At 43.5% G+C, this 24,250-nt stretch overlaps 1 protein-coding gene across 1 annotated transcript; it reads right to left on the bottom strand.

The window, feature by feature from the left end:
• Positions 1 to 497: 497 nt before the first annotated feature.
• Positions 498 to 23,027, bottom strand: LOC148660518 (calcium-activated chloride channel regulator 1-like). The gene is made up of 14 exons (XM_088637884.1): positions 22,686 to 23,027; positions 20,617 to 20,760; positions 18,702 to 18,855; positions 13,571 to 13,679; positions 12,330 to 12,489; positions 11,504 to 11,731; positions 9,511 to 9,735; positions 7,947 to 8,124; positions 7,124 to 7,230; positions 6,567 to 6,788; positions 4,032 to 4,302; positions 2,962 to 3,126; positions 2,495 to 2,722; positions 498 to 1,697 (listed from the first exon to the last, which is right to left on the bottom strand). Exons 1-14 carry the CDS (start codon positions 22,830 to 22,832, stop codon positions 1,345 to 1,347), a joined length of 2,691 nt encoding a protein of 896 aa, XP_088494010.1. The 5' UTR covers positions 22,833 to 23,027; the 3' UTR covers positions 498 to 1,344.
• Positions 23,028 to 24,250: the final 1,223 nt, after the last annotated feature.

Genomic DNA, 24,250 nt, shown 5'->3' with positions numbered 1-24,250 from the left:
CACCGGTTGTCTATTTTCGATTGATAAAAGGTTTTCTGTAAAGGTCTGTTGGTTTTTTGGTTTTGTTGGTGAAGCACAATGAAATGAGATGTGGTCTTCAGTCAATATTGACCTAGGTCGAACCTGCCAGCACATAGAAAGTTAGTAAGGGCCACACAATGGCATGGTGGCTCGTATTGCTATTTTGCAGCCATGGGGCCTTGGATTCAATTTCTGGGGTGTTATCTGCATGGAGTCTGTACAGTATGTACTCCAATGTTCACACACAGGTATGAGAAGTGTGTCTTAAGTCAATATTGACCTAGTCAATATTGTTCACGTAGGTTTCCTCCCACAGTAGGTTAAATGGCTTCTGGAAATATTGGCCCTTGTGTTTGTATCTGTTTGTGTCTTGCAATACTCCTGCTGCTTGCTGGGCTTGCTCCCCTGCACCCTTGTACTGGATAAAAAAGTGATGTTAGAAAAGTGATGGATCGAAGAACTAGATAACTGCAGAGTCACTTCTGAGTATTTTATTTAGACGGAAGACAGGTTGACTGTAAGGTCTTCATTAGCTCCATTGAAAAATAGCAGATGAATAAAGTCAAAACTTTTTTTGCTAAACTGAAAATACCCAGTAAGTATAATCAAATGTATGTCAATGACATTACATTTTGCATCAGTTGGCTTTTTGCATACAAAATTAGAAAAAATCCAAGGTCAACGACATCACTAAAAATATTTAAATAGATCTTCAATAGGACCACATTCGCAAATGCTCACTTTCAAGTTTTAGTTTTTACAATAGTTAGATATTAACTAATAGTTTTAGTTACTGTGGTACAATAAATCTCAAGTCCATGGCACTGCATTTTGGATCAGTCAGATTTCCACATACCAACTTTAAAACACATTGATTAGCTGATAAAAAGAAGAAATTATACAAAAAGCTTACTACATGTGCCACTCACAAAATTCAAGATGATAGAATACAATCCAATTTTATAGCAGCTTTGGAACAGGATGGGATTATCAATTTAATTGATCGCTTAACCCCAGTTCTTTAAAAATCCAAACAACATAGCAATCATGTATAAACTGAAACCAGACTCATTGCTTCACTCTGCCTGGAAGCTCTCCAGTTACTGCTACAACCATCACTTAATCCATTGTTTGACAGGCAAACAGCCCACAGCTGGCAAAATAGAGAAGCTTGGGAATTTCCAGAAGAAAAAATGATCACGTTGCACAGCCTGCAGGGAGTGAGTGTAATAATACACCAAGTTTTAACTTGAGTACTTTAAAAGAGAAGCAGTTTGCATGATACTGTTACATCACAGTGTTATATAAGGACCTGTGTGCATTTCAGATACTCAGATCCAGCAGAACCAGAGCTGTTACCAGCAGAAACACAGAACAAAATCCAACAGGAGCTGGGGAGGCGTGTCCCTGGGAGAGGGGCAACATTAAAGGGTCAAATGTGGACACTTGGGTGATGGTGGAGGTCTCAGAGGTGCCCCCCTCTTCATCTGTGGCACGCAGGGCGAGGTAGACCACTGATTGGTTCATGGCAGCCAAGGACTCCAAAGGCAGGAGGAGAGTCTGGGTCTGTCCTGCTGGAACACTGTGCAGAGAGGAGGTGTTGAGGGGCAGAGCAGCAGTGAAGCTCTCTCTCAGGGCCTCTGGGCTGAGGCCAATTCTGATGTCATAGCTGGAGACTGGAGGAGAGGGAGAGGAAGATCAGAGGGGGGAGGAACCCAGTGTCTCTCTCCTGTCCCAGTGTTGTGATGGGTGTCCAGTCTGTGTCTCTCTCCTGTCCCAGTGTAGTGATGGGTGTCCAGTCTGTGTCTCTCACCTGTCCCAGTGTAGTGATGGGGGTCCAGTCTGTGTGTCTTTCACCTGTCCCAGTGTAGTGATGGGGGTCCAGTCTGTGTCTCTCTCCTGTCCCAGTGTAGTGATGGGTGTCCAGTCTGTGTCTCTCTCCTGTCCCAGTGTAGTGATGGGTGTCCAGTCAGTGTGTCTCTCACCTGTCCCAGTGTAGTGATGGGTGTCCAGTCTGTGTCTCTCACCTGTCCCAGTGTAGTGATGGGTGTCCAATCTGTGTCTCTCACCTGTCCCAGTAAAGTGATGGGTGTCCAGTCTGTGTCTCTCACCTGTCCCCTGTCCCAGTGTAGTGATGGGTGTCCAGTCTGTGCTCTCACCTGTCCCAGTGCAGTGATGGGTGTCCAGTCTGTGTCTCTCTCCTGTCCCAGTAAAGTGATGGGTGTCCAGTCTGTGTCTCTCACCTGTCCCCTGTCCCAGTGTAGTGATGGGTGTCCAGTCTGTGTCTCTCACCTGTCCCAGTAAAGTGATGGGTGTCCAGTCTGTGTCTCTCACCTGTCCCCTGTCCCAGTGTAGTGATGGGTGTCCAGTCTGTGTCTCTCACCTGTCCCCTGTCCCAGTAAAGTGATGGGTGTCCAGTCTGTCTCTCTCACCTGTCCCAGTGTAGTGATGGGTGTCCAGTCTGTGCTCTCACCTGTCCCAGTGTAGTAGTCATCTCCAGGTGCAGTCCACTGCAGAATGACAGTGTTGTTGGCCACAGAGGCGGTCAGGTCGGTCACTTTTCCAGGGGGGAAGTCATCCCTGGGCACAGCTGGCACTCCCTTCACTGTCACTGTGCCCCCACTGGCAGTGCGGCTGAAGCTGCCGAGAGCTGTGCTAGTCTGGCGAAGAGAGGGGGCGCTACGACGCACGCTTTCTATGACTTAATAAAAGAAAGATCACAGAGTCAGTAGGTCCCAACTGTGACTATGTGTGTGTATGTGTATGAGACACAGGAATGGTGATAATATAAGGGTACTAAACTGATATTTTTATTGTAAGAATTGCATATTGTACTGTGCATGCTGTAACGTGCGGATTTTAGTGTGTTACATTGTGTATTACATTGGTATGTATTGTGCATGTTGAATTGTATCCTTTGTGTTCTTAGGTGTCTTGTACCACTGCTTGGTCGAGATCTTTCAGGAACAGTGTTTTCAGGATACATTCTGGTCATCACTCTGCCCTCCACACCCAGCGCCTCGAACTTCAGGCTGTATCGCCCGTTACCCTCGTAGTTGTGAAAGATAGCGGAGTATATGCCATCATCTTTCAATTGATCCCCAGCTGCAAAGAAAGAGGTACTGTATTAGCACAGCCGAAGAATAATCCACCAGTGCAGCTACAGCACACTGCAAGGAGAAGAAGAGAGGGGCCAAAAGATACTGACTGGCATTAGGAACTGCTTTTAAAGAAAACACTTCAAAATCCACTTTTTAAAAAGTCCTGTTCTGTTTTCAATAGGAAATGCTGTACAGTGCCTGGCAAAAGTATTCAGACTTTATATTTTTCATATAAAATAACTTTCATATTTTGATTTTGTTGCATTAAAGATTGCTAATGCAGTATGATGTAAAAGGTTTCCAAGGGCAGGTCTATTGCTCAGTTCCTTGCTCTGTTCTCCCAGTGGTGCAGTGCATGTCGGGAGCTCTGCTCTCTCCCTGGATAGCAGAGGTCAGCAGCTCCTGGGAGCCTCCGCTCCCTGATTTATCTGTCACCTGATCAACTGCCAGTCAGGTGACTTACTCTAGATGACAGGTAAATTCCCACATCCTTCTGGGAAATGTGGAACCATCAAGACCAGCCATCTTGTCTCCACCTACTCCTGTCTTACAACCGTTACTAATAAAACATTCTGATCTTTACCTTCACAAATTAGGCCTTCTGTTTTCAGAATTCTAGCTTCAAGTTGCCAGATAACTACTGTGGAAGGTGTTTTACAACAGTAGTCTTCTCTATTGGCTCTGATACCAACTGTTGTTGTACCCTTAAGTGACATACAGGACTTAAATTGTTGCACTTAAACGCTGTATCAGTCTATACTTTTAAAAAGTTGTCTTTCAAAATGAGAACATGTTCTGGTTTTCTGATTACATGAAGGGCTTTGTGCCATAAGAGGGTGGTGGTGTCACGGTTCCCCGATCTGCCCTGATATGTGTGCAAATGATGGACCGTCAGCCGTGAACACGTACCTGTGCCACCGTCGAACAGAGCCAGCTTCACTGTGGTCTTATCACTGAGGTCCACTACAGCCGTGACATCAGCGTTGATGACGGGCCAGTTGCCCTGGGACAGCTGCGAAGAGATGACGAGGGGCCGGGGATAGATCACCTCAGTCTCGCTCATGCCTCCAGTGACAGTGACCGGAGGGACACATTCATCGGCGGCTCTGGAGGTCGCTAGCAATGTGAAGGTCTGGGGGGAGCTGTCGGTGTTGACAACCTTGTAGCTCCATGTACCACTCTGCAAGAATTGACCAAGAAAGAGAATTCATAAACTTTAGTTATTCAGCTAATGCAAGCTAGCTGAATCCATTACTGAATGAGATCTCCTCACAGTACCTCTCGCATTTGCACTCTCTTAATGAGAGTGGACACAGTCTGACCCCTTTGTCCACCTTGCTGGTCCTACAATATGTGTCTCTAATTTAGCCCAGAGGACTGATTAAGTTCACACAGAATCACGTCAGCTCCTTTCCCTCATGTGACATTTCACTCCCACCGATTGCTAATTACTCATTCAGGGTACTGTAGGTTTGTCTTTTGATTTTGCAGGTTTTCCTATTTAACTGACCACCCAGACAGGAAGAAATTGTAAAATCCGCCCAGGTCTTGATGTTAAGCCTCGAAACAGATGAGAGCAGTGCAGTGTCTGGTTTTATGAAATGTGTCACAAATTGCAAGAACTAGTTGATCTGAACAGAAGGGGGACAGAACAGATATTATCCACCACCCCTTCACTAACCTCTTTATCCATTACAGTGTGAGCAGAGCCCGATCCTATTCCAGTAAGACATGTGTCATGGGTGCCGGTGAGGCATGCCCTGGAATGGCAGGAGAGTGAAAAAAAGACCCTATGTGTATCGGCAAGACGGGGCTCAGCTGGATTCACAGACGTGGAAGAAAGAGAGGATCTGGTGGACTCCGACAGGGAGGAATTGCCAGCCGAGGATGTCACAGATGTCAGAAGGGCATGCCAGGCCAGGAGAGCAAAAAAGACCCGATGCGAAGCAGAAAAGGGGGAAAGACGGAGGTTAGCCCGGGCTCTGGGGGTCAGATGATGTCGGATAGAAACCTATGCCCTCAGGCCACGGAAGAGACGACCTGGTGCTAGGCGGGTCTCAGGACATCCGAACCCTCAACACTGAGCGAGGAGGAAATGGTGACCCGGAAATATACAGCCGGGTCACACAAAGACACACCGGAAAGCCAAGCAAAACACAGGGGAACTTGGGATAGGACAGAGCAGAAGCGCCCTCTAGCTGTAGCGGGTGTGACAAAATGGGCACAAGGCGGGCTACACCCTGGACAGGACACCAGTCCATCACAGGGCACACAGAGATACAAATAAACATTCAGATCAGGGCAAGTTTTCCCACAGGGAAAACATGGGGAGTACATAAAAACTCCACACAGATAGGACAGCAAAAATTTGAATCCAGGCCCCAGATATTATAACCCAGAACGGATATTACATGTGATAAAATCAAAACGTACAAGAAATATGTTGGAGGAAGAAAATAAATGCAGCATGTTTATGTGTTTATTACTTGTAAATACGTTATTATTAAGTTGGGGTTCTAATTTCAAAAAGTTTAACATTTAAAATGATTTAAATGGAGGTTGTTCTTTGAATACTAAATGGTCATTGCTGCTTCTCACTTTATATCACTAATGTAGACTGCAGTCTGCAGTATAATCTAATCAAGACTGTAGTATAATCTATTATATAGTCTGATCTAACCTGTAGGGTAGTCAGTGGTATAGTACTGTCTGATCAAGACTGTACTGTAGTGTATAGTGTCGTATATTCTGATCTACACTGTATTATAGTCTGTAGTAGAGTATAATCTAATTAGGAGTCTATGAGTATAGTGTTATCTAGACTGTAGTATAGTCTACATATAAATATGTTCTGATCTAGAATGTAATATAGTTCATATTTACAAAAACAGTGTGTGCAAATGCAAAAATGCTAGAAAAAGCACAGGTAATTATAAAGGTGGAGAGAGATCACTTTATTGGCCATATACAATTTCTTGCATTAGGAATTTGTCCTTTCTCATACCCTAGCTTGCTCTCCATGAGACACACAGACAGGGAGAGAAGCTTGGGGTCAGAGTGCAGGGTCAGACATTTATACAGCACCCCTGGAGCAGCTGGGGTTATGGGTCTTGCTCAGGGGCCCAACAGATTAGGATTCCTCTGCCGGCCACAGGATTCAAACCAGCAACCTTCCAGCCACAGGCACAGATCCTGAGCCACAGAGCAACAGAGTTGTTTGTATATTAGCAGACACTTTACAATTGAAGGTTAATGTGGATAAATGCAAAGCATCAGAAGCTCACAAAAGATGATACACAGTACTCTGAATATCAAACAGGTGATAACTGGAAGAAACAACACATCAAGTAAGATCAAGGATAGATAGATTTATAAGCCTCTAACCAGCTCCCTAATGACTGAATGTCCTTATGGGTTTAATAACTGTTCCTGTGTGTTCAGTACCTCAGCTATTCCAGGGATGTTCAGCTTGGCGATTCTCTCCCCTGAGTGTATTTCCATGTCGTTATTTTTGTAGGATACTCCACTCGGGCTGCGGACTGTGATGTCCGGCTGGGCGTGTTCCCAGGTGAATGTCAGCACGGTGTCGTTGCCCACAGTGGGGTCCACAGGGACTTCACCCTGAAACTGTGACCCCGGGTCTGTCCGACTCCCTTTGCTCAGCAGCTGAGGGTTTGATGGAACAGAGAGAAAAAAGTCAAGCAACAAAAACTTTAATATTTAATGTTTAATGTGCTGTATAAATGGCTGACACTGCGGTCTGACCTCAAGCTTCTCTCTCTGTCTGTGTGTCTCATGGAGAGCAAGTTGGGGTATCCCAAAAGACAAATTCCTAATACGAGAAATTGTATATGGCCAATAAAGAGATCTCTTATCTTATTGAAGCCTGAAGCATTCTGAGCCCTTGATTGCTTTCAGAATTAAGAACGGCTACATTATTACATCACAGATACTGTAGGTATTATAACAGCAGGTACAGTGAGAACAGCTCAAAGCCACACCTGGACAGCACTGGCGATGTCATCTCCAGACTGAGAAGTGATGTCACTGAATGCAATGATTAGTGCGTCAGAGTCCAGTTTGTCACTGGCTGAGAAACGTGTTCCTCCTGTACAGTGACATCACAATGGATTTAAATATGACAGTACTAAATGCATGGCATTGCGAGACAATGTGATGTCCCTTAATATTAGAGCATTCAGGTGTACGTTCTTGACACAAAGATGCATTTAGCTCACAACTCTACACAGCCTTATTTTATGATTATTTAGATTATTCTGTACTTTTAGTGTATTCAAACACTCTTTGAGTTGATTTGGACATACAATATGTGCAGAAATTCAGAGTATCTATTAGAATATTTTAAACATCATCTCCAGTAAGGCTACAATGAGGGAGTCTACTGAGCACGCAAGTTAATACAAATAAATGAATGAATGGTTAATGATTAGTTAATGATTACTGAATAATAGTTAATGAAAAACAATCATACAAAGGAGATGGGAAAAGAATCAGGAAATGTGCAGTATAATCAAATCAGCAAACCCATGGCATTTTACAAGATTGCCGACAAGGATTTAGAGAGGGGCCAGCTAAATCCAAGTTTTGTTCAATGCATTGCAGGCCAAGGAAAACCTCCATGTTCCTGCCATGTTTTCAGAAGTGTTTGCTGAGAGGCAGATAGTTTCCCTTTTCCGGGATGCACAGAGAGGCAGTCCAGGTGTTTCCTGATCAGTGATTGTCTCCACACACTGCGTTACAGGAAGCTAAACTCACATGAAAGAGCACCAGACAGACTCTCAACCTCTGGCTGAAGTACTGTACCTGTCCCAATTGCAAACTCCTCCAGCCGGGGGTCAGCACTGGGTCCCAGAGCGATGGTGTGAATGGTGACACCACTGCTCTTCACTTCCTCCAGACAAGATCCTACACCTTTGTCTTGGCCATCCGTCAGGAGAATGATCTCGTCCCCAGCCGTGTCCCCGTCATCCTGTCGGAGAACCTGGGAGAGGAGGAACTGTTCAGGACAGCCGTGTGGAGCAGTGCTCAGGGTTGTGCGCTTATATCTAGAAGGTTGCGGGTTCAAGCTGCAGGTGAGAGACTGCTGTTTTACCCTTGAGCAAAGTGCTTCACCTGAAATGGTCCAGTGGGAGAGTTTGATCTGTAGATGTGAAAGGTTTCATTCTAGATCTGGTTCAGCTCTGCTGAGGAAGAGAGAGAGAGGCACCTGCTGTGTGGAGTTTACAGAGTGAGTAAGTGACATTTCAGAGCAGCCGGAAGACAAGGGTAAGCTGTGCCAAGAATATTTTAAAAGGCAATGTCTTGTAAATATGCAAAACTCTCTGCTCTAATTATGACATTTATGGTGTAGCAGCAATGCTTATTAGTAAACTAGAGAACTGAAGTTGAACTAGAGAAGTGTTGCTGTGGATTTTTAGTAAGGCCTTGACCACAGCATAGCTCTGTTGATTCTAGCATGATGGGTTGCAGGGGAGACAACCCTTTCTGACAAGCAGCACATCGCAGGACTGTAACACAAACCAGGACACTACTCTTCATAATGGATATCTGGCCTTTAGAGTTTCTGCGTCTACATATACAGCCCAGCCTCTACTCACACCCTAATAGCTAATAGACTGATTACTATTGATTAGTGAGCAGAAGAGTAGTTTGGCATGGAAGCAGGAAGACAGCTAACAGTTAGCAGCTAGCAGTACTGGTGAGTTTGAAATTGGAACGCCGTGGAGGTCAGTGGTGACCTGCAAGAGTACTCTGATGCAGAAAACAGAAGACAGCTCTCATGTTCCAAATCTAACTAGATCATAAGAACTAATTTTGAGTTGAACCCCCCAAAATAGAAGGAATATCAGCTGCATTGGGAGAGGGAAGAGTCTAGAGCTAATATCGGCCTATTTTATGCCAGTTTTCACCCGTAGACAGAATTAGAAGGACTGGAGAGAGAGGAGAGACAAAACACCAGATATAAGCTGGGGACACAGATGTGGTGGGCTGGATTTTTGACCAGACAGGCTCCCCAAGCAAACTGGAAGAAGAAACGCGGACGCTATGGTAGGCACAGAGCTACCTGTTTTCAGGAGAGGGTTGAGGCTGAAGAGAGCTAGACTCCTGTCCTAGATGAACATGACGAAGATGAGATACCAGCAATGCCAAGGGTGAAAAATGTCTGTTGGTAACAAAGTGAAATGCAGAGTTCTAGTAAGGAAGGACAGGGTCATGTTTAACCACGCAGATTTTCGACACAGGGAAGCAGAAGTACAGGATTCGAATTTGACCTCCACCTGAACTGCTGTTCGATGACACCATGAACTGCATGAAATTGCTCTCCCTGCTACTTGGCAGCCTTTTTCGTCACCATCAGCTCACTCACCCCAAACGCTTTCTGGATGCCAGTGCAGATCTCGGTGCCGCCACCTGTTAAAGAAGGCAGCTCGTTGGCAAGCTGAGCCCGTGCCTCCTTCCCGTCAATGAGAACCAGATCTATTAAAACGTGGGCGAAATGTTTGAACTCCACGATGCCCACTCGCGAGCCCTGTTCCACAATCTGGTCCAGGAAGATCGTCGCAGCCTGACGGAGTCTGTGGATCCGACCGCACTGGAAGAGGGAAGAGGCAAAGTTAACATAACTCAGACTGTCAGGTGGCAGCTCCTGAAGGAAGACAGCTTCCCGGGAGAGATTGCAAACTATTCCACCTTGGAGAAGATGATCTAGATTCCGATACAGTTACTGTAATAAACTAATCACATTTGCAGATGATACCAAAATAGGAGGATTATCAAACACTGAAGAAGCAGGGATTGAGATTCAAAGAGATTTAATTCACTACTGGGTGAAACGCCTGGTAGATGATGTTGAATGTTGTTGCATGCAGGAAGTAAAAACATAAACTGTTCATAACTATACAAAATGGGAAATACTGAGCTAAAAGAGGCTTCTGGCACTCTTCAAGAGTCAGTTCCATGTATAAGGGGTGAGAATGAAGGATTTTCAAGTCTATTGTTGAGAATATGATGTAAGACTTTTTTTCTATTTTTCTCAATATAATTGTAGAAGAAACCTTTTTTTTAAAGCTTCTTTTTTGCTGTTTAAATACTCCTTCCTAGTATAGTGGATATATATCCTCGTATTTGTCCATGAGCAATGAGAGAGAGTTCACAGCTTTGTGGCTGCCAAAGCTTTTTCGCTTTTTGTTCTTGGCTCAGAGCTATGAACCCCAATCTGATGCAGAGGGGATCACGAGGAAGTGTTTGCAGACTCCTTCAACCCTCCCACATTCAGGCCACTTGTCTTTTAACACACCATAGGCAACAGACTGCAAGCAGGGGGCGCTGCAGGGGGTATCAGAAGATGCCTGGCTGGTTACTACCCTTGAGGAATCCTGGTTACGGTCGCTAGTGACATGACCCCATGATCAGAGATCTCAACTTGCAATCAAACCCGCAATCATAGATCTCAACCCATGATGGAAACTGTGATCACAAAGCTCAACCCACTGACCTAGTTTTTTAGGACAGGTTCAGAACAGATGGGGAATCTTTTGGGCAGGATTCAAAGTATGAGAGACACAGGTTAGTAATGCTGAGAGCACTACCTGACATATAAGGTATCTCAGTACCCCATCTGTGGCAGAACAAGGTTTACAGTATATATTGTATAATCGATGTAATTGGTACCTGTTAATTGGAGGATGGTGGCAGGGACAGTCTGCCCTGGGAGGTGTTTGACTCCTTGTGCAAATGCACCTGGTTTCTGAGGAGTCCGAGGGCTGCGAGTACTGATTCACCCAGGTAAAATAATGGGGACACAGTTGATTGGTTCAGAGTTGATTTTTTTCGAGTCTCACTGAAAGGCTCATGTCTTTCAGTCACCTCAGCGTGGCATCTAACACTGCACTGGGGGGGGAGGGGCTCTGACGTCCCTCTTCATCCTCAGATTCCTTTCTCTGCTGTTTGTGTGTATGTTTTCGTCCATTGCCTCATGTCTCCATTGTTGCCCAACTCTTACTGTTCCTTTAAAATTACAGTTAGGGCATTGTAGGGTGAGAGAGTCTGAGCGAGCACAACTATTAAGTGGCCTTTGCTGATGGTGACGTCACCAGAAGCCGACATGCATCGGAAGGTCTTAAATCGTGTTTTAGTACCAGCCGGAGATGTGCAGTAGTAAACAGATTCTGTGCATGTGCACCCCAGACCAGTACAAGAGAAAGACTTGCTCTTAAACATCATCCAGTGCACAAACACAGTGCACAAACAGATACTGTCAGTCTATATATGACTAAACAATCAGGGCATGCATTCACTGAGCAAATTCTGTGAGTGAGACTGCCCATCCTTCACCCGCTTGTGTAGTAACGAAAACTTACGTCTTTCATGCTCCCGGAGGTGTCCAGCACCAGACATACCACACGTTGTCTGGCCCTCAGCAGAGTGAAGGTTGGACTGGGGGGGTCCGCTGTCATGGGGGCGTTGTTGCCACCTTTGAAGTCGGGAGTCTGGCTGATGACACCCCAGACACTCCTGTAGTCACACTGCTTGTTTTGGGCATTTAGTACCTTGGAATTGTGAGATCTGTCATCACAGAATGTGGCTTCCTTGGTGCAACAAATAAACACATATATTATAAACCATATACAATGGTTTGTAAATATACAATAAACAAGCAAAGTTTAATTTCTCACTGAAATGTACAAAGAATAAACACATTTTTTGGATGTTGAAAAGTTTTTCCTTCCTATTTTTCAGTGTGGAAGTAACCATTTCCTGTTCTTTGTTACAGCCAATACACACTGATGCAGCTCCCCACTTTTGTATCATGCCCAATGTCTACGTACAGTACAGCCCACCAGGTTACAGTTATTAGACTAATAGGCATAATCCATTTCTAATAGACTAGTACATGGTCTTTTTTCTTCAGTGATTGTGAAGGGGTAGAGTTGTAGATATTGATTTTTCCATTTCTCCCAGCTTTTTATCTCAACAATACTGTTCAGTACAGTAGGATGGCTTCGCTTCTTCACGTATGTGATATGAAGAATGGCAGCCTGTGACTGAGGCAGTATGAGGGGCAGTATCTTCCTATAGCAGCTCACCTGTGTGACTGAGGCTATATAAGGAGCAGCATATTTTTACAGGAACGCACTTGTGTGACTGAAGCAGTTTAAGGAGCACTATCATTCTATAGGAGCTCACCTGTGCAATGGAAGGCTGATACATGATGGAGACTTTTGTATTCTGCTTGATGTGAGGGACGAAGACACAGTTATTTGTGGGCTGCCCTGCGCTGGGGTCTATCTCACAGTCTGTCTCCCCATTGGGGTTCTTCAATGTGCCCCTATAATTTTTAGGGCAACTAAGAGATTAAGAGAGAGCACAGAGGGACAGTTGTTACACTGATTGGACACTAAGGTACCTGAGTATTGTACTGAATAGGTATCTACAGCAATGGAGAAATGAGAACCTGTGTGTTGATTCAGAGAGAAAATCAGAGGGAAATTTGTTGGGAGAATTAAAATATAATAAATAATAATAATAATAATAATAATAATAATAAAGAATAGATTCCAGTTATACTTAGCACTCCGGTGGATGGGAGAGATGGACCTTTGATAAGGTAGGAACCCAAACACGAGGTTCAAACAACCCAGTAAGTAAGGGAATAAGCATGAGCAGAGCGGGAAATGGGGCCGAGGAGGGAGAGCATGGACAGATGTGCCTGGAGTGGCTGAACAGCGCTGCACACTCACTGGGGCTGGGCTGAGCACTATGTGTGACCTGGAGGGGCTGTGGCCTAGAAGAGCTCGCAGCTTGCTGGCATGTTGTCAAGCGGGGCTCTTCGAGCTCATGGCCAGGCGGGCAGGAGCCAAAGCCAGGAAAGTCAGAAGAGACACTGTCCAAAACACCCGGGGGGAATCCATGGGCGTAGGTCCAAGCCGGGATTCACACTATAAACATTTCAAGCCTTAGGGGAAATCCCATAACAAGTTCAGGATAAGCCGGATCAGGAATCCTAAATGAACACCAGCGAGGGCACATGGGGACAAAGATAGCATCATGGGAACTTGGGAATAGAGGAACAGAGGTAGCAACCAGGAAATGAGAGACTGGGCTACAGAGGTAGCACACATGGTAACAATCAGGAACCCGGGAATACAGAAATGTGAGAGCAAAGGATGAAGAGAACAAACCTCAGAAACTATCAGACTATCAAACGACTCCATACCACAGCACCAAGTGCAGTCTGACCTGGCAGTAAGCAGCCTGCACCTTCTAAGGCTGGGGTGCTCATAATCGCACACAGGTGATCAGGCTTTGCTGTGGTACCAGCTGTTGACAAGAGAGGTAACCACGGCGCTGGAGCTGGGTTGGACATGACAATTCCATGCTAAAACTAAGACTGAACATGTATTGGTTTAGAAGGGATTGTCACTTACCTAACAGCTTCTGCCTCACCAGTTTTATCCATATAAAAGGGTTCCTGAGAGTTAAATTCACTGAACACTCCCCATCGCAGAATGGCCCAGGTGTACACTAATACTCGACCTGAAGCACAGAAAGAGGAGAATATTTCTGTGTGTGAACACAAGGTATGAAAGACAAGGGGTATAGTATGTGGAAGCTACAGTATACTGTATATACAGTACACTGAAGAGAAAAACCTGCATGTACTGAATGTGTTGAATCTGTGGTAGGTGGTAACCTACTTTGATACCTTCACAGCTTCTAACAGTACATGATTAAAAGAGGAGAAAACAGATGTCTGGCCCTGGTCAGTTTTGAAGCAGTTGTCTTCCTGTTAACATTCCTGCCTCACTGGAATGTTAATTCCTGGGGTTTTATCTGTTTGGAGATTGTATGGTTTGCTTGTGTTTACAGAGGTTTCCTCCTGGTTCTCCAGTTTCTGTCACGAAAGCGTTCTTTCCGGACCCTATGCAGACGACACAATCCAGAGTAGAGTACACGGGGAAAAGGCATGCAGGAGTCGGGAATGAAAACAAGGGGCGTGTCCATGGTCCACTGGTGTTTGGGGGAGGTGTGGCCGAGGCAAACAAAATGAAGGTATTTCTTGGGACAATGTCTTTCAGAAATCCTAACCATAAAAAAAATCCAATTTTTCACACACAGATCCTACTTGACCCCTTCTTGATATAAACTTAATTTCTAATCAGTGCTAATGGGTAATTGCATACATATTCATCCCCATGCTATGACAAAGCTTAATTAAATTTCTGTAGTTCAGGTGCACAAAAGGTATCGACAAGACATACAGTACAGTTGAATATCCTCTGTCTGTGAGTAATATCAGTGGTTGACATGAGTTCAGAATAAATGCACTAGTGTGATATCCACTGCTTAGCAAAGGAGCACCAGCTGGCTAGGGAAACAAGCAGCACAGTGAACACCAGCAAGCACAGGCAAGAGTGGTGACAAACGAAATAGTCTCGAGTCAAGGTACAATGAAACAATGGTCAAATCCAAGAAAATGTCGCAACAGAAGACGGGGAATTCAAGCCGACATCACTCATAAACAGGCCAAATAAACAGAGGAGTGTAACAAGCACAGGGGTGATCCAGGAACAAAGTTGAGACAATGTGAGGTTAGGAAACCAAAGTACAAAGTAGGGAACACAAGAACTTGTGTGAAAGAGCTAAGAGCACTGTCAGAGCAGCCTTTAAAGGGCATGATTCACCAGAGAGCAATAGAGTTAGTAATACGGCACAGGTGAGTTGAGCTTCCTGTCTCAGTGCATGTTGGCAACCAGCACAGTTGACAAGAGAGAGAAGGGACACGTCTGGCTGTAATGTAATGATCGGCAGATGGTCTACCAGATGATCAGTGTGCGTGAGCATGACAACCTGTAGGAGCTCAACCTGTAAAGCTGGTAGAGACCCGTCCAAAAGGACCTTCAGCAGTGATTGCTGACAAAAGGCACTTCCACCAATTATTGACGCTCATCAAAAAGCTTGGAAATACATTACGATCACTTCAACAGATGGACCTAATGATCTGCCAATTATGTCCCAGTGTGGGTGAAGAGCTGTCCCACCTGTTCACACTCAGTCCGGGGCTATTAAAGAACTCGCTTAAAGAACAATGCTAGGTTACTCAGTCATAGTGCTTTGTTCTTGTCTTGGTGTTGAGTTGTGTGTTGTGGATTTCCCTTGTACGGCTTGCTGTGTTTCCCGGGCTTTTCAACTTGCTTGGACTCAGCTGTAAGGTTTTGTCTTTGGAACTTTTGGTACTGTTTTTTTGTCCTCTGCCTGTTCTTGGATTAAGGCTTTGGACTGTTTTTGCTTTCCCTGCTTCTTGTCTTGTGTGCTGCTCACCTTCTGCTGTCTGTGCTTCACCTGGCTTAATGTTGCCGCATAGCCTCTGTAGCTACAAGAAAGTGCAGTATTTGACTCAGTGCTGAATACTTACAGTATACAAAATAACGTATTTGTTTGGGATTTTTCTTGCTGTTATTTCTGACATTTCCTCCTAGTCATTAGGAGGTGCCAATTACAGCTGCAAGACACCATAGGTCAGCTACTACTGCTAATGAGAAACTATGCTTGTCTTTATAGCCTTTACTTGTTTCCAATTCTATGTCCATCTGAAACTGAAAGTACTGTAACTGCAACTATTATTTTTCCCTTTTCACAACAGCTCAGTAGAAAGTGCAGATTAATTAGTTTTGACAAATAACCTAAACCAAAATATTGAATTTACTGTTGTAGCAGCAATGCTTATTAATAAGCCACAGATGTAAGTGTTGGTGTAGATTTGTTTTTTTTTCAGTGAGCTGCCTCTCTGTGGTACAAGCCCCAGAATATTTATTTTAAATATACATATATCTGTATTTTTAGAATGCTTAGTTTCTTGTTCTGTGTGGCAGGGCCACTGGTAATTTTACCCGAAGCAGAAGGAGGGTGCCCGTGTCCTCTCGATAAGCCTTTAAATCGCTGTTTCTATAACTCCCACTGTATAAAAGAGAATGAGTCACGTGCATGTTCTAAGCATGTAAGTACAGCTGTAGGTGAGTTACTTGTGAGACTCCAGCAGAGTAATTGTGTTGCTTAAAAGTACAAGTTAAAAGCAATTTTTTTGTTTCCTTTGAAGAAAGATAAAAGATGTGGAGAAAGGGTTAACATTCCTTTCTGCACAAGGACTGGACTTCTTATGACACAAGACATTCCAGACCTAGAGTTATGGCAGGAAAGGGGGGTAACTGATAAGGATTCCAGAGGCCAGCCAGGAAACCCCCAGGGAAGGAAACCTAACACTGACTATTTGGCCAATGTCTGTGAACTGTCCGAACACCATGACCTCCCCCCATTACCATGGTAACGAGATATGTCAGAAGCGGTAGAGAAGGCCTATATACTGTAAACTGGAAGTTTTGTACCGGTAGTTCGATCAATACTTCAGTTTTATTGTTCCTTGCATGCAATAAAACCCATCTGTTTAAACTTCATCTCGGGATCCCAAACTCATTTGTCGGTTACAACACCTTTCTAGTCTTTTTAGACCAGACGTCCAACGAACTAAGAGAAAACATATAGGAGAATTCACGCTTTTTCTATGATAGTGGGAGAAGTTTGTATTAAAAGGTCATAACCTGTAAGCCACAGAAAAGACCTCTCCCAAGGAAAAATACAAGATTGTCAAGTCAGGATATACTGTAGGAGCTGAGGGCCAGCTTGTCAGAGTGCAGTCATGGATGCAGAATAATTGCAGTCCACATGAGCTCATAATGTGAGAATTACCGTTCGACAGGTATTTATGCAAAACATCTGCATATGACCATGTAAAGCAGAATTCCACAAACTCAAAATATGTTACCATTACAAATATCGTGTGAGTATTGGATTCAACCTTAGAAAATAGTTTATTTAATCATTCAGATAAGGGTCTGTAGCATTATAACACGCTGTGGTAAAAATTCTGTTGACTCTTCCTGCACCCAGTATTTAGACCAAGAAATTTTACTTTATGTAAGATATTGGTGGTGCTTCAATACTAACTGCCTTGGCACACAAAGAGCGAGAGGTAAGCAAATAGACATCATTTGAAATACCTAATTACAGTATGTATTCTAAAGTAGTATAGCCGACTTAATTTTTACAATCTATTGTTTTATTAGTTCCTCGTGGCCTGCTCTTCAAGAAAGCGCTGTACGCGATCTTCCAAGACAATCAGGATAGTAAGAAAGAAAGAGGAAAGACGGAGAGAACAGAGAACATGCCATCTCCATTCAAGGATTCACTGTGCAATAAATTGCGTTTTGATTTGTTTATAGTCACTCCATGAAATGCCTTTCGTGTATTAACTTTAATGCTTTTATGTTCATATTCTATGCATCAAAATATGTACAGTATTCATTATTTTGTGAATCCGTGTGCAGACTGCTTGTTATTCTGTCATATTAATTCCAAATAGCCAGGATACACACCTTATTATTGCAATTACAATTGTATCAGTAAGTTCACACAATCCCTACACTGTATTTCATAATTGTTGTCATATTATTGTACTAGTTATTAGTTGTAACTTTGTTAATTAGTTTCCTTTAATCCAGTTTTTACGGTTCTCATTACAAACAGCACAATAGCTATAGTGAGTCTCACCAATAAGTTCATTGAATAGGGTGCTGTGATTGTTTCTAATTACACATTTTGATTGGCCAACTGGTGTACAGTATAGTTGAGCAGACTCTTCTGTATGTTTGCTCATTTAAACATTCTACAAATAAAGTTCAAAGCATACAACTGTACAAAAGTGAAGATAAATGTATTTCACAATAGCCTGATGGCCTGATTCTTAACTTGAATTCTCATGTCCTGTCAATCATTCAGGTCCTGTCAGGAAGAATCATTTGTTTAACTAGAAGAAGCTTTCTAGATCTCTGCTCATTGAGCTCTTAGGGGCTGTTACTTGACAGACAGAAACATCTAGAACTACAACTAGAAGCAAATACTAAGATGGCCACGAGAGAATGCTAGCAGTCAAGATGAATCAATTGCTGGAACAGGGAACAGCAGTGTCTGCTAACTTAGCAGATGTGCAGAGTGAAAGAAGGCTGCCGCATTAAGGACTGTGGAGAGGAGAGCTGAGAGAGATTGTGGAGAGAGGAATCGGACCACAGGAAGACCTGAGCCTCAAGAGAAAGGAATCTAACTACGGCAAACTCCGATATTTGATAGAAAGGGAAGACTTGAGAGACAATTCAAATCATGGGTGTGTCTGTGCCCTAGGACCCACATGATGACCACGCCACCTGTGGCATCACACTACCTACGTATATGACCTACTGCCTGAGACAGGCTGGCATAGCCGATCTGACTTTCTGGCCTGCTCTCCTATCTCAGATTCAGGCTGCAGCCCCCTGCAACACCCTCAGGAGGCCCCTGGACTCAAACTCCTGAGCCCTCACTATCCTGCAGTCGCTCCACCCCCTGCCTGGACTCTACCAGAGTCCTGCCAACAGGCCACCATGGTGTCTGGGACTCCAGCACACCTGGACACAAGCTCACCTCAGAATAATTAGTGAGTGTCTAAGGTGCGCAGGGCTGCAGTCTCACCTCTGGGTCCATACATGACGATGGCCTGGTCATTCAACAGGTATTCGGGGGTCAGGTGAATATGTTCCCCTTCTTGACCACAGTTACCAAGAGTGGAAGTGTATGGAGTGCCGATGCTGTTGTCACAGAATGGATCAGCAACCAGCACACTTGCCTGTAACAGAAAAGCTTTGGGTAACAACAGTGGTATCTGTGTGAGTGTAGCTTTCTCTGTGGACTGAAGTGGTGTCCAATTCAGGAGGCAGTTACTCTATGCTGCCAGGATAGACTGGGGATTGATGGTACTGGGATAAGTTGGGGGTCTGGAATTAATGGTACTGGCACTGGCTGAGGGTTGAGAATTTAGGGAAACTGGGATAGGCTGAGGGTTGAGAATTAAAGTTATTTGGAACAGGCAGAACTTTGAGGTTCAAGAGTATTGGGTTAGACTGGGGGTGGAGGGTTAAGGTTATATGGCAGATGTTGAAGGTACCAGGATTGGTTTAAGGGTTTTTCTTAAATAGAGTAATCAGCTTTCCAGTAATGCATCACACGTTAAGGAGCGTTAAGGAGCTGGTCCTACTGAAAAACCACTGCCTATGGAATTATAGAGAAATAGGACCAAATGAACTGGACATGATGAATATATCCTATTATTTGTAGCCATTCTGATGGTGTGATTTCTTCTAAAATGCTTAAATATGTAACCGTCTTCATTTGCAGTCCCCACATGTAGTTAAAATGCCTTGGCCAGTATTTAACACCTGAGACCAGTTTAATTCTTCAGAGTTCATTTTTGTTAGGCCCTTCAGTGCACATTCATGCTAACATACAGTCTGTATTTATTAGATCATAAGAAAATAAAATATGTTTGTCCCACAAGTGATGTGTTTTAGTTGTTTTTTTTTTTACATTGAGCACTTTAATGTTAATACTGTAGTAATGTTGTTACTGAAAGATAATTCAATCAAGGGATGAAAGTGTTTACTATTACTTCATATCACCAGCAGCTATATTACCCTGCAGGTAACAACTGGCAGCCCACTGTAAGTCAGCAGGTGTGAGCCTGGTCAGTAGCTGGATGGGAGACCTCCTGGGAAAACTAAGGTTGCTGCTGGAAGAGGAGTTAGTGGGACCAGTAGGGGGTGCTCACCCTGCAATCTGTGTGGGTTCTAATGCCCCATAACACTGAAGTCCCAGCTCTCCTTGGTCATCAGTAATCCCAGGGTATTTCTAAAACATATTAGGGGTGTTACCCCACTGTCATGGCCAAATTTCCTCCCGATACCAAAAAACCTAAACCTACTACCTCCTAATAATAAACACCCCCTTTTATGAATTGGCCTCATTACTCTGATAGCTTCTTTACTCCTTAGTCTGTAGTCTGGTTTCACACACTGATAACTGGTGCGTGGTGAGCTGCCATTGTGGGGCTACACATGGGTGTTGTAGGAAGGGGGTTGGCATTACCTAAAGGCCTTTGAGTGTTACATCCATTCATGCATGGGAATCCATATAACAGAAAGTTTATATTAACCGATTATTATTATTAGTAGTAGTAGTTTAGTCCTGATTAGTGGTATTTAAATTGCCATGCAGTAAAATCAGAATGGGACCATGTTGAAAACAGCACATAGAATTCTGTCATGAACAGGTTATTAGCAATATTGAGTTTTATCTTAACCTTATACAGGTATTTTGTATAATGAAACTGAATTTAAAGCAATCAAGTTACACTCACACTTACACACATCCTCACACAAATACAGTATACTGCATATATTTATTGAACATATACTGTAGATCTACCTGTCTCTCAACTTCAGTCCAGAATCTCTTATCTAATATGTGAATGTGTAACTAAAAGAAAAACATAACATAAAATACTATATATATATACAGTTGCACAGCGTAAAATCCAGTAGTGTTTTTGTACCTTAACATAAGTCTCAGTGCCTGGTTTCCTGTAGAGAGAATTGTTTTCTTTCCATGTTCTTGGAATTAAAATCCTCACATCCTGGAAGAAAGCTCGTTTCCTTGTGGCCGTGAACAGAGAAAGGGAAGCCTCGGTGAACATTTCCTGAGGAGAAAGGCAAATGAGGTGATTAATCAGCATTTCCACATCAGTGCTGTCCAGTCCTGGTCCTGGAGGTCCAGTCATCATGTCCACATCAGGGCTGTCCAGTCCTGGTCCTGGAGGGCTGGTCAGGGCTTTCTATGTCTCTTTATACAGTAACAGGGCTTTATAAAAGCTGAGAAATGCTGTTACATTGGCTCCATTGAGCTGATTGAGTTGAGATGAGTTAGAATGAGAACCTGCAGACAGATACTGGCCTTCCAAACCTTCAACTCCTTGTTTCTACTGCCCTTGTGTCTGGTGTCATCCCAGGTCCCAGATTAATCTTTTTATGGTTTCTAATCTCTTCCTATCTCTTGGACCCTGGTTTCATCTCACTTGTTGCTTTTAATGCTTTTTTAACCAGACCAGAGGCTCTCTGGTGTCCTGCTCTGAAGGTGTCCTGTGACCCTCTCTCTCTTCACTTCCCACCTGACATCTAGCACAACACAACTTCCAACCACTCTCACAATTGTTCAGGCCAAAATCTGAATCAGAATCAGAAGGTTCACACCTTGTACAGTATAGTTTACAAAACAAAAACAGGATAATTCAACTGTGGCTTATTCTACGTGGGCTGATGTTCAAGAACTGCCAGCTGGCTTCTCCCTGCTGCTGATTAGGATGACTACCTGTCACCATCTCGATTCACTGGGACTCAGGCCTGGGTTTGATCTGATTCATTCTTCGTGTAGTCTTACTTCTGCTCTCTCCTCGGTCTCTCCTCTGCTCTCTGGGAATGCAGTTTCAATATATTGTGTGTTTAGCTCATCTGTTACTTTGCCACTGGCCCCAGCATTCTATCAAGCTCACAGCCCAGCCTTTGGTACTGGATGGGACCTGCACAAATAAAATAATAACAACCCAAAATGAGGCAATCCAATGAAAAGTTATATCATCTCATTGGCCTTGGGTCTGTCCTGCATCCCACCTCTGGCTCAGACAGCAGGTGTTTACTCTCTCCTGGGCATCCAGTTTGGCCCCAGACTCCCTCCTCTCGGCTCCTGCTTCAGACATGATATGTAACGCATGGTATCTGCCTTCTATTTTAACGTTTCCACCCCTCCATTACTGCATTTCGCCCTGCTGCTCCTGATGCCACCTCTTTGGCCCTGAGTCTGTCCAGCGTTCAATCTGCACCCCAATCATGCACCTTCTCTGCATTTCCATACTGTGCTTGTAGGTTCCTTTCTTCCCTGTTTCTACATGGTGGTTTTGGGGTTCCCTTGTTTCCTTTGGTTTCTTTTGGTGGTGGAGCCTCCTCATCCTCCTCATCCTATAACTGGGAGGCTCCCTCTTAACCAATCTGGTAAAGCCAAAACCTTTTGTATTTAAATACCCAAACATCAGAAAGCATGTGATTCTTGGATGGCGTTATTCCATGTGAAATTCTTGTTTAGCCCAACGTGCCAGAATTATTACAGAATTATTACTCTTTTCACCAAAGCTGTGCCAGAGGACAAAGAACTCATATGCATCTAACTACACCAACTGCTCGTTAATATTCTTTGCAAAATCATTTACAAGGTGAAAAATGATGATTTATGTACTTATCGATTTATCCAGATAAACTAAAGTTTAAAATTGCATTCATCATGACAGAATTGACCTTTTGTTACTGCAGGTGTTATTACATTTGGAGAATGCCTTGTTTAAAAAACAAAGTTTTTAAATTTCATTATGTTATGCTGCACAAAGAAAGAATTTAAATATTCTGAACAACAATAATCTAGTTTAAATATAGCTATTCATAGCTTACATACTGCTCCAATGTATTAGAGGAAGCAATGATCACTATGCTGATAGTCGTACTAGCAACTGTAGCAGACATGAAATCTGAATTAATATTAGTAAAGCAACAGCAATTCTCTGTGTCCTGAGGACCTTACCTTGATCTTGTCAATGAGCGCTGGGTTCTCAGGCACACGGGGGTTGATGGCGACGACCACCCCCGTGTATCCATTATTAATCAGCTGGACTGGAGACCCCAGAGTTACAGAGACCGTCCAGCACAGCAGCAGCACAGAGGACAGCATTTCTTTGGAGCTCAGAGCGAGGGTTTGCTGTGTGTGTGCTGTGATCCCACACTGTTGAAAGACACACACAGAGAAATGCCTAGTGGGTGTGGATTAGCTGTAGTATGTTTCTAATTTTCTTCAAATCTCTCCTTGCCACTTAGTCTATAAAAAAGCTTCTCTGCCTTTTCATTCCTCTCTTGTTACTTTGTTGTTTTTCAGAAGAATAACTCAGATTCATCGATGCTTTCTCTGCTAGGTATCTGTGCCAAGATAATTACAATTTGCTGTGTGATGAATCACGATAAAGCACAAATACATGATGCCATTATTTGTGAAGCAAAACAATAGCAGTGAAAAGTCTGGACAGATACAGTATGTTTTACACATGTATTTTGTAAGAATGTTTTGGCATGGATTAAACATTGTCCGGGTGCACAGAAAGTACAACTGTTGTTGTTTGATGTAAGTTCTTTACAATTTTTAATAATTGCTACATATGAACACGCTCATTAATAAATATAGATCACAGTTACATTGAGACACAAGTCTATATTGGGCATTTTTTTCTCATAACAAACAATATACACGCTCCAGGACAGTGACTCATTGAGCCGAGGTCCTGCCCCAGTGCTGTGTGAACATCTGGCATCTATCAATTGCAAGGATAGAAAAGGACTTTGGCCAGTATATACGGTGTGTCAGACTATCAGGTATTGTGCAGAATGAGAACAAGTGAGCAGGAAGTGAAGACATCCGTGAAAGGTGAAAACGTGAGTGTGAGTAACTGGTGAGTGGGAAAAATCATGAGCTGATAGGCCCGCCTAGTGGGGTGAGGCCTGTCTGGTACAAGTAGTAACAGATCAGTATGGGAAAGAATTACAGTAAATTTGAAATGAAAAGAGAAATGCATTTACAAAGATACTGTATGTCAGAAACAATAAAACAGGTTTCGGGGCAACATACTGTAGTTTCCCACGGTGGTGTGTAATAGCTTCAGTAATTGCCTAATTGTTTAATTACTCGGAGAGCACATTCTCATGGCTGTAACTATGATTAGGGTTCGTATGTAAGGGTGTGTCACAAAAGTAGGAAAGAGGACATCTGGAGCAGCAGGTCTGCAGGGAGTTGGAGCAGTAGAAGTTTTAAAATAAGAGGTGCTCAACGTTCTCCTTAAACTAACAAGTGTAACAAGTTAAACTAACAAGCCATGACTTGCTTTCACACAACTGTATGGTGGAAACCAAACCCACAACAGTTCTAATCTTGATAGGGGTGGCACCTTCAAAATTCATCTACCCAATAATGTAAGCACTTGATTTTAATTATTTCCTTAACTGAGCCAATGAAACTAAGGGTACACGATGCAAGATGCAAGGAATTGGTTAGTCTAAACTCTATGGGATATTTTCATGAAAGCTCGCTTTGAGTCAGGAAGA

Source organism: Lepisosteus platostomus, chromosome 6 (assembly GCF_059453375.1).
Source record: "Lepisosteus platostomus isolate fLepPlt1 chromosome 6, fLepPlt1.hap1, whole genome shotgun sequence".
Classification (NCBI taxonomy): Eukaryota; Metazoa; Chordata; class Actinopteri; order Semionotiformes; family Lepisosteidae; genus Lepisosteus; species Lepisosteus platostomus.
The sequence above is the reverse complement of the archived record's forward strand: the minus strand, read 5'-3'. Positions and strand labels throughout refer to the sequence as shown.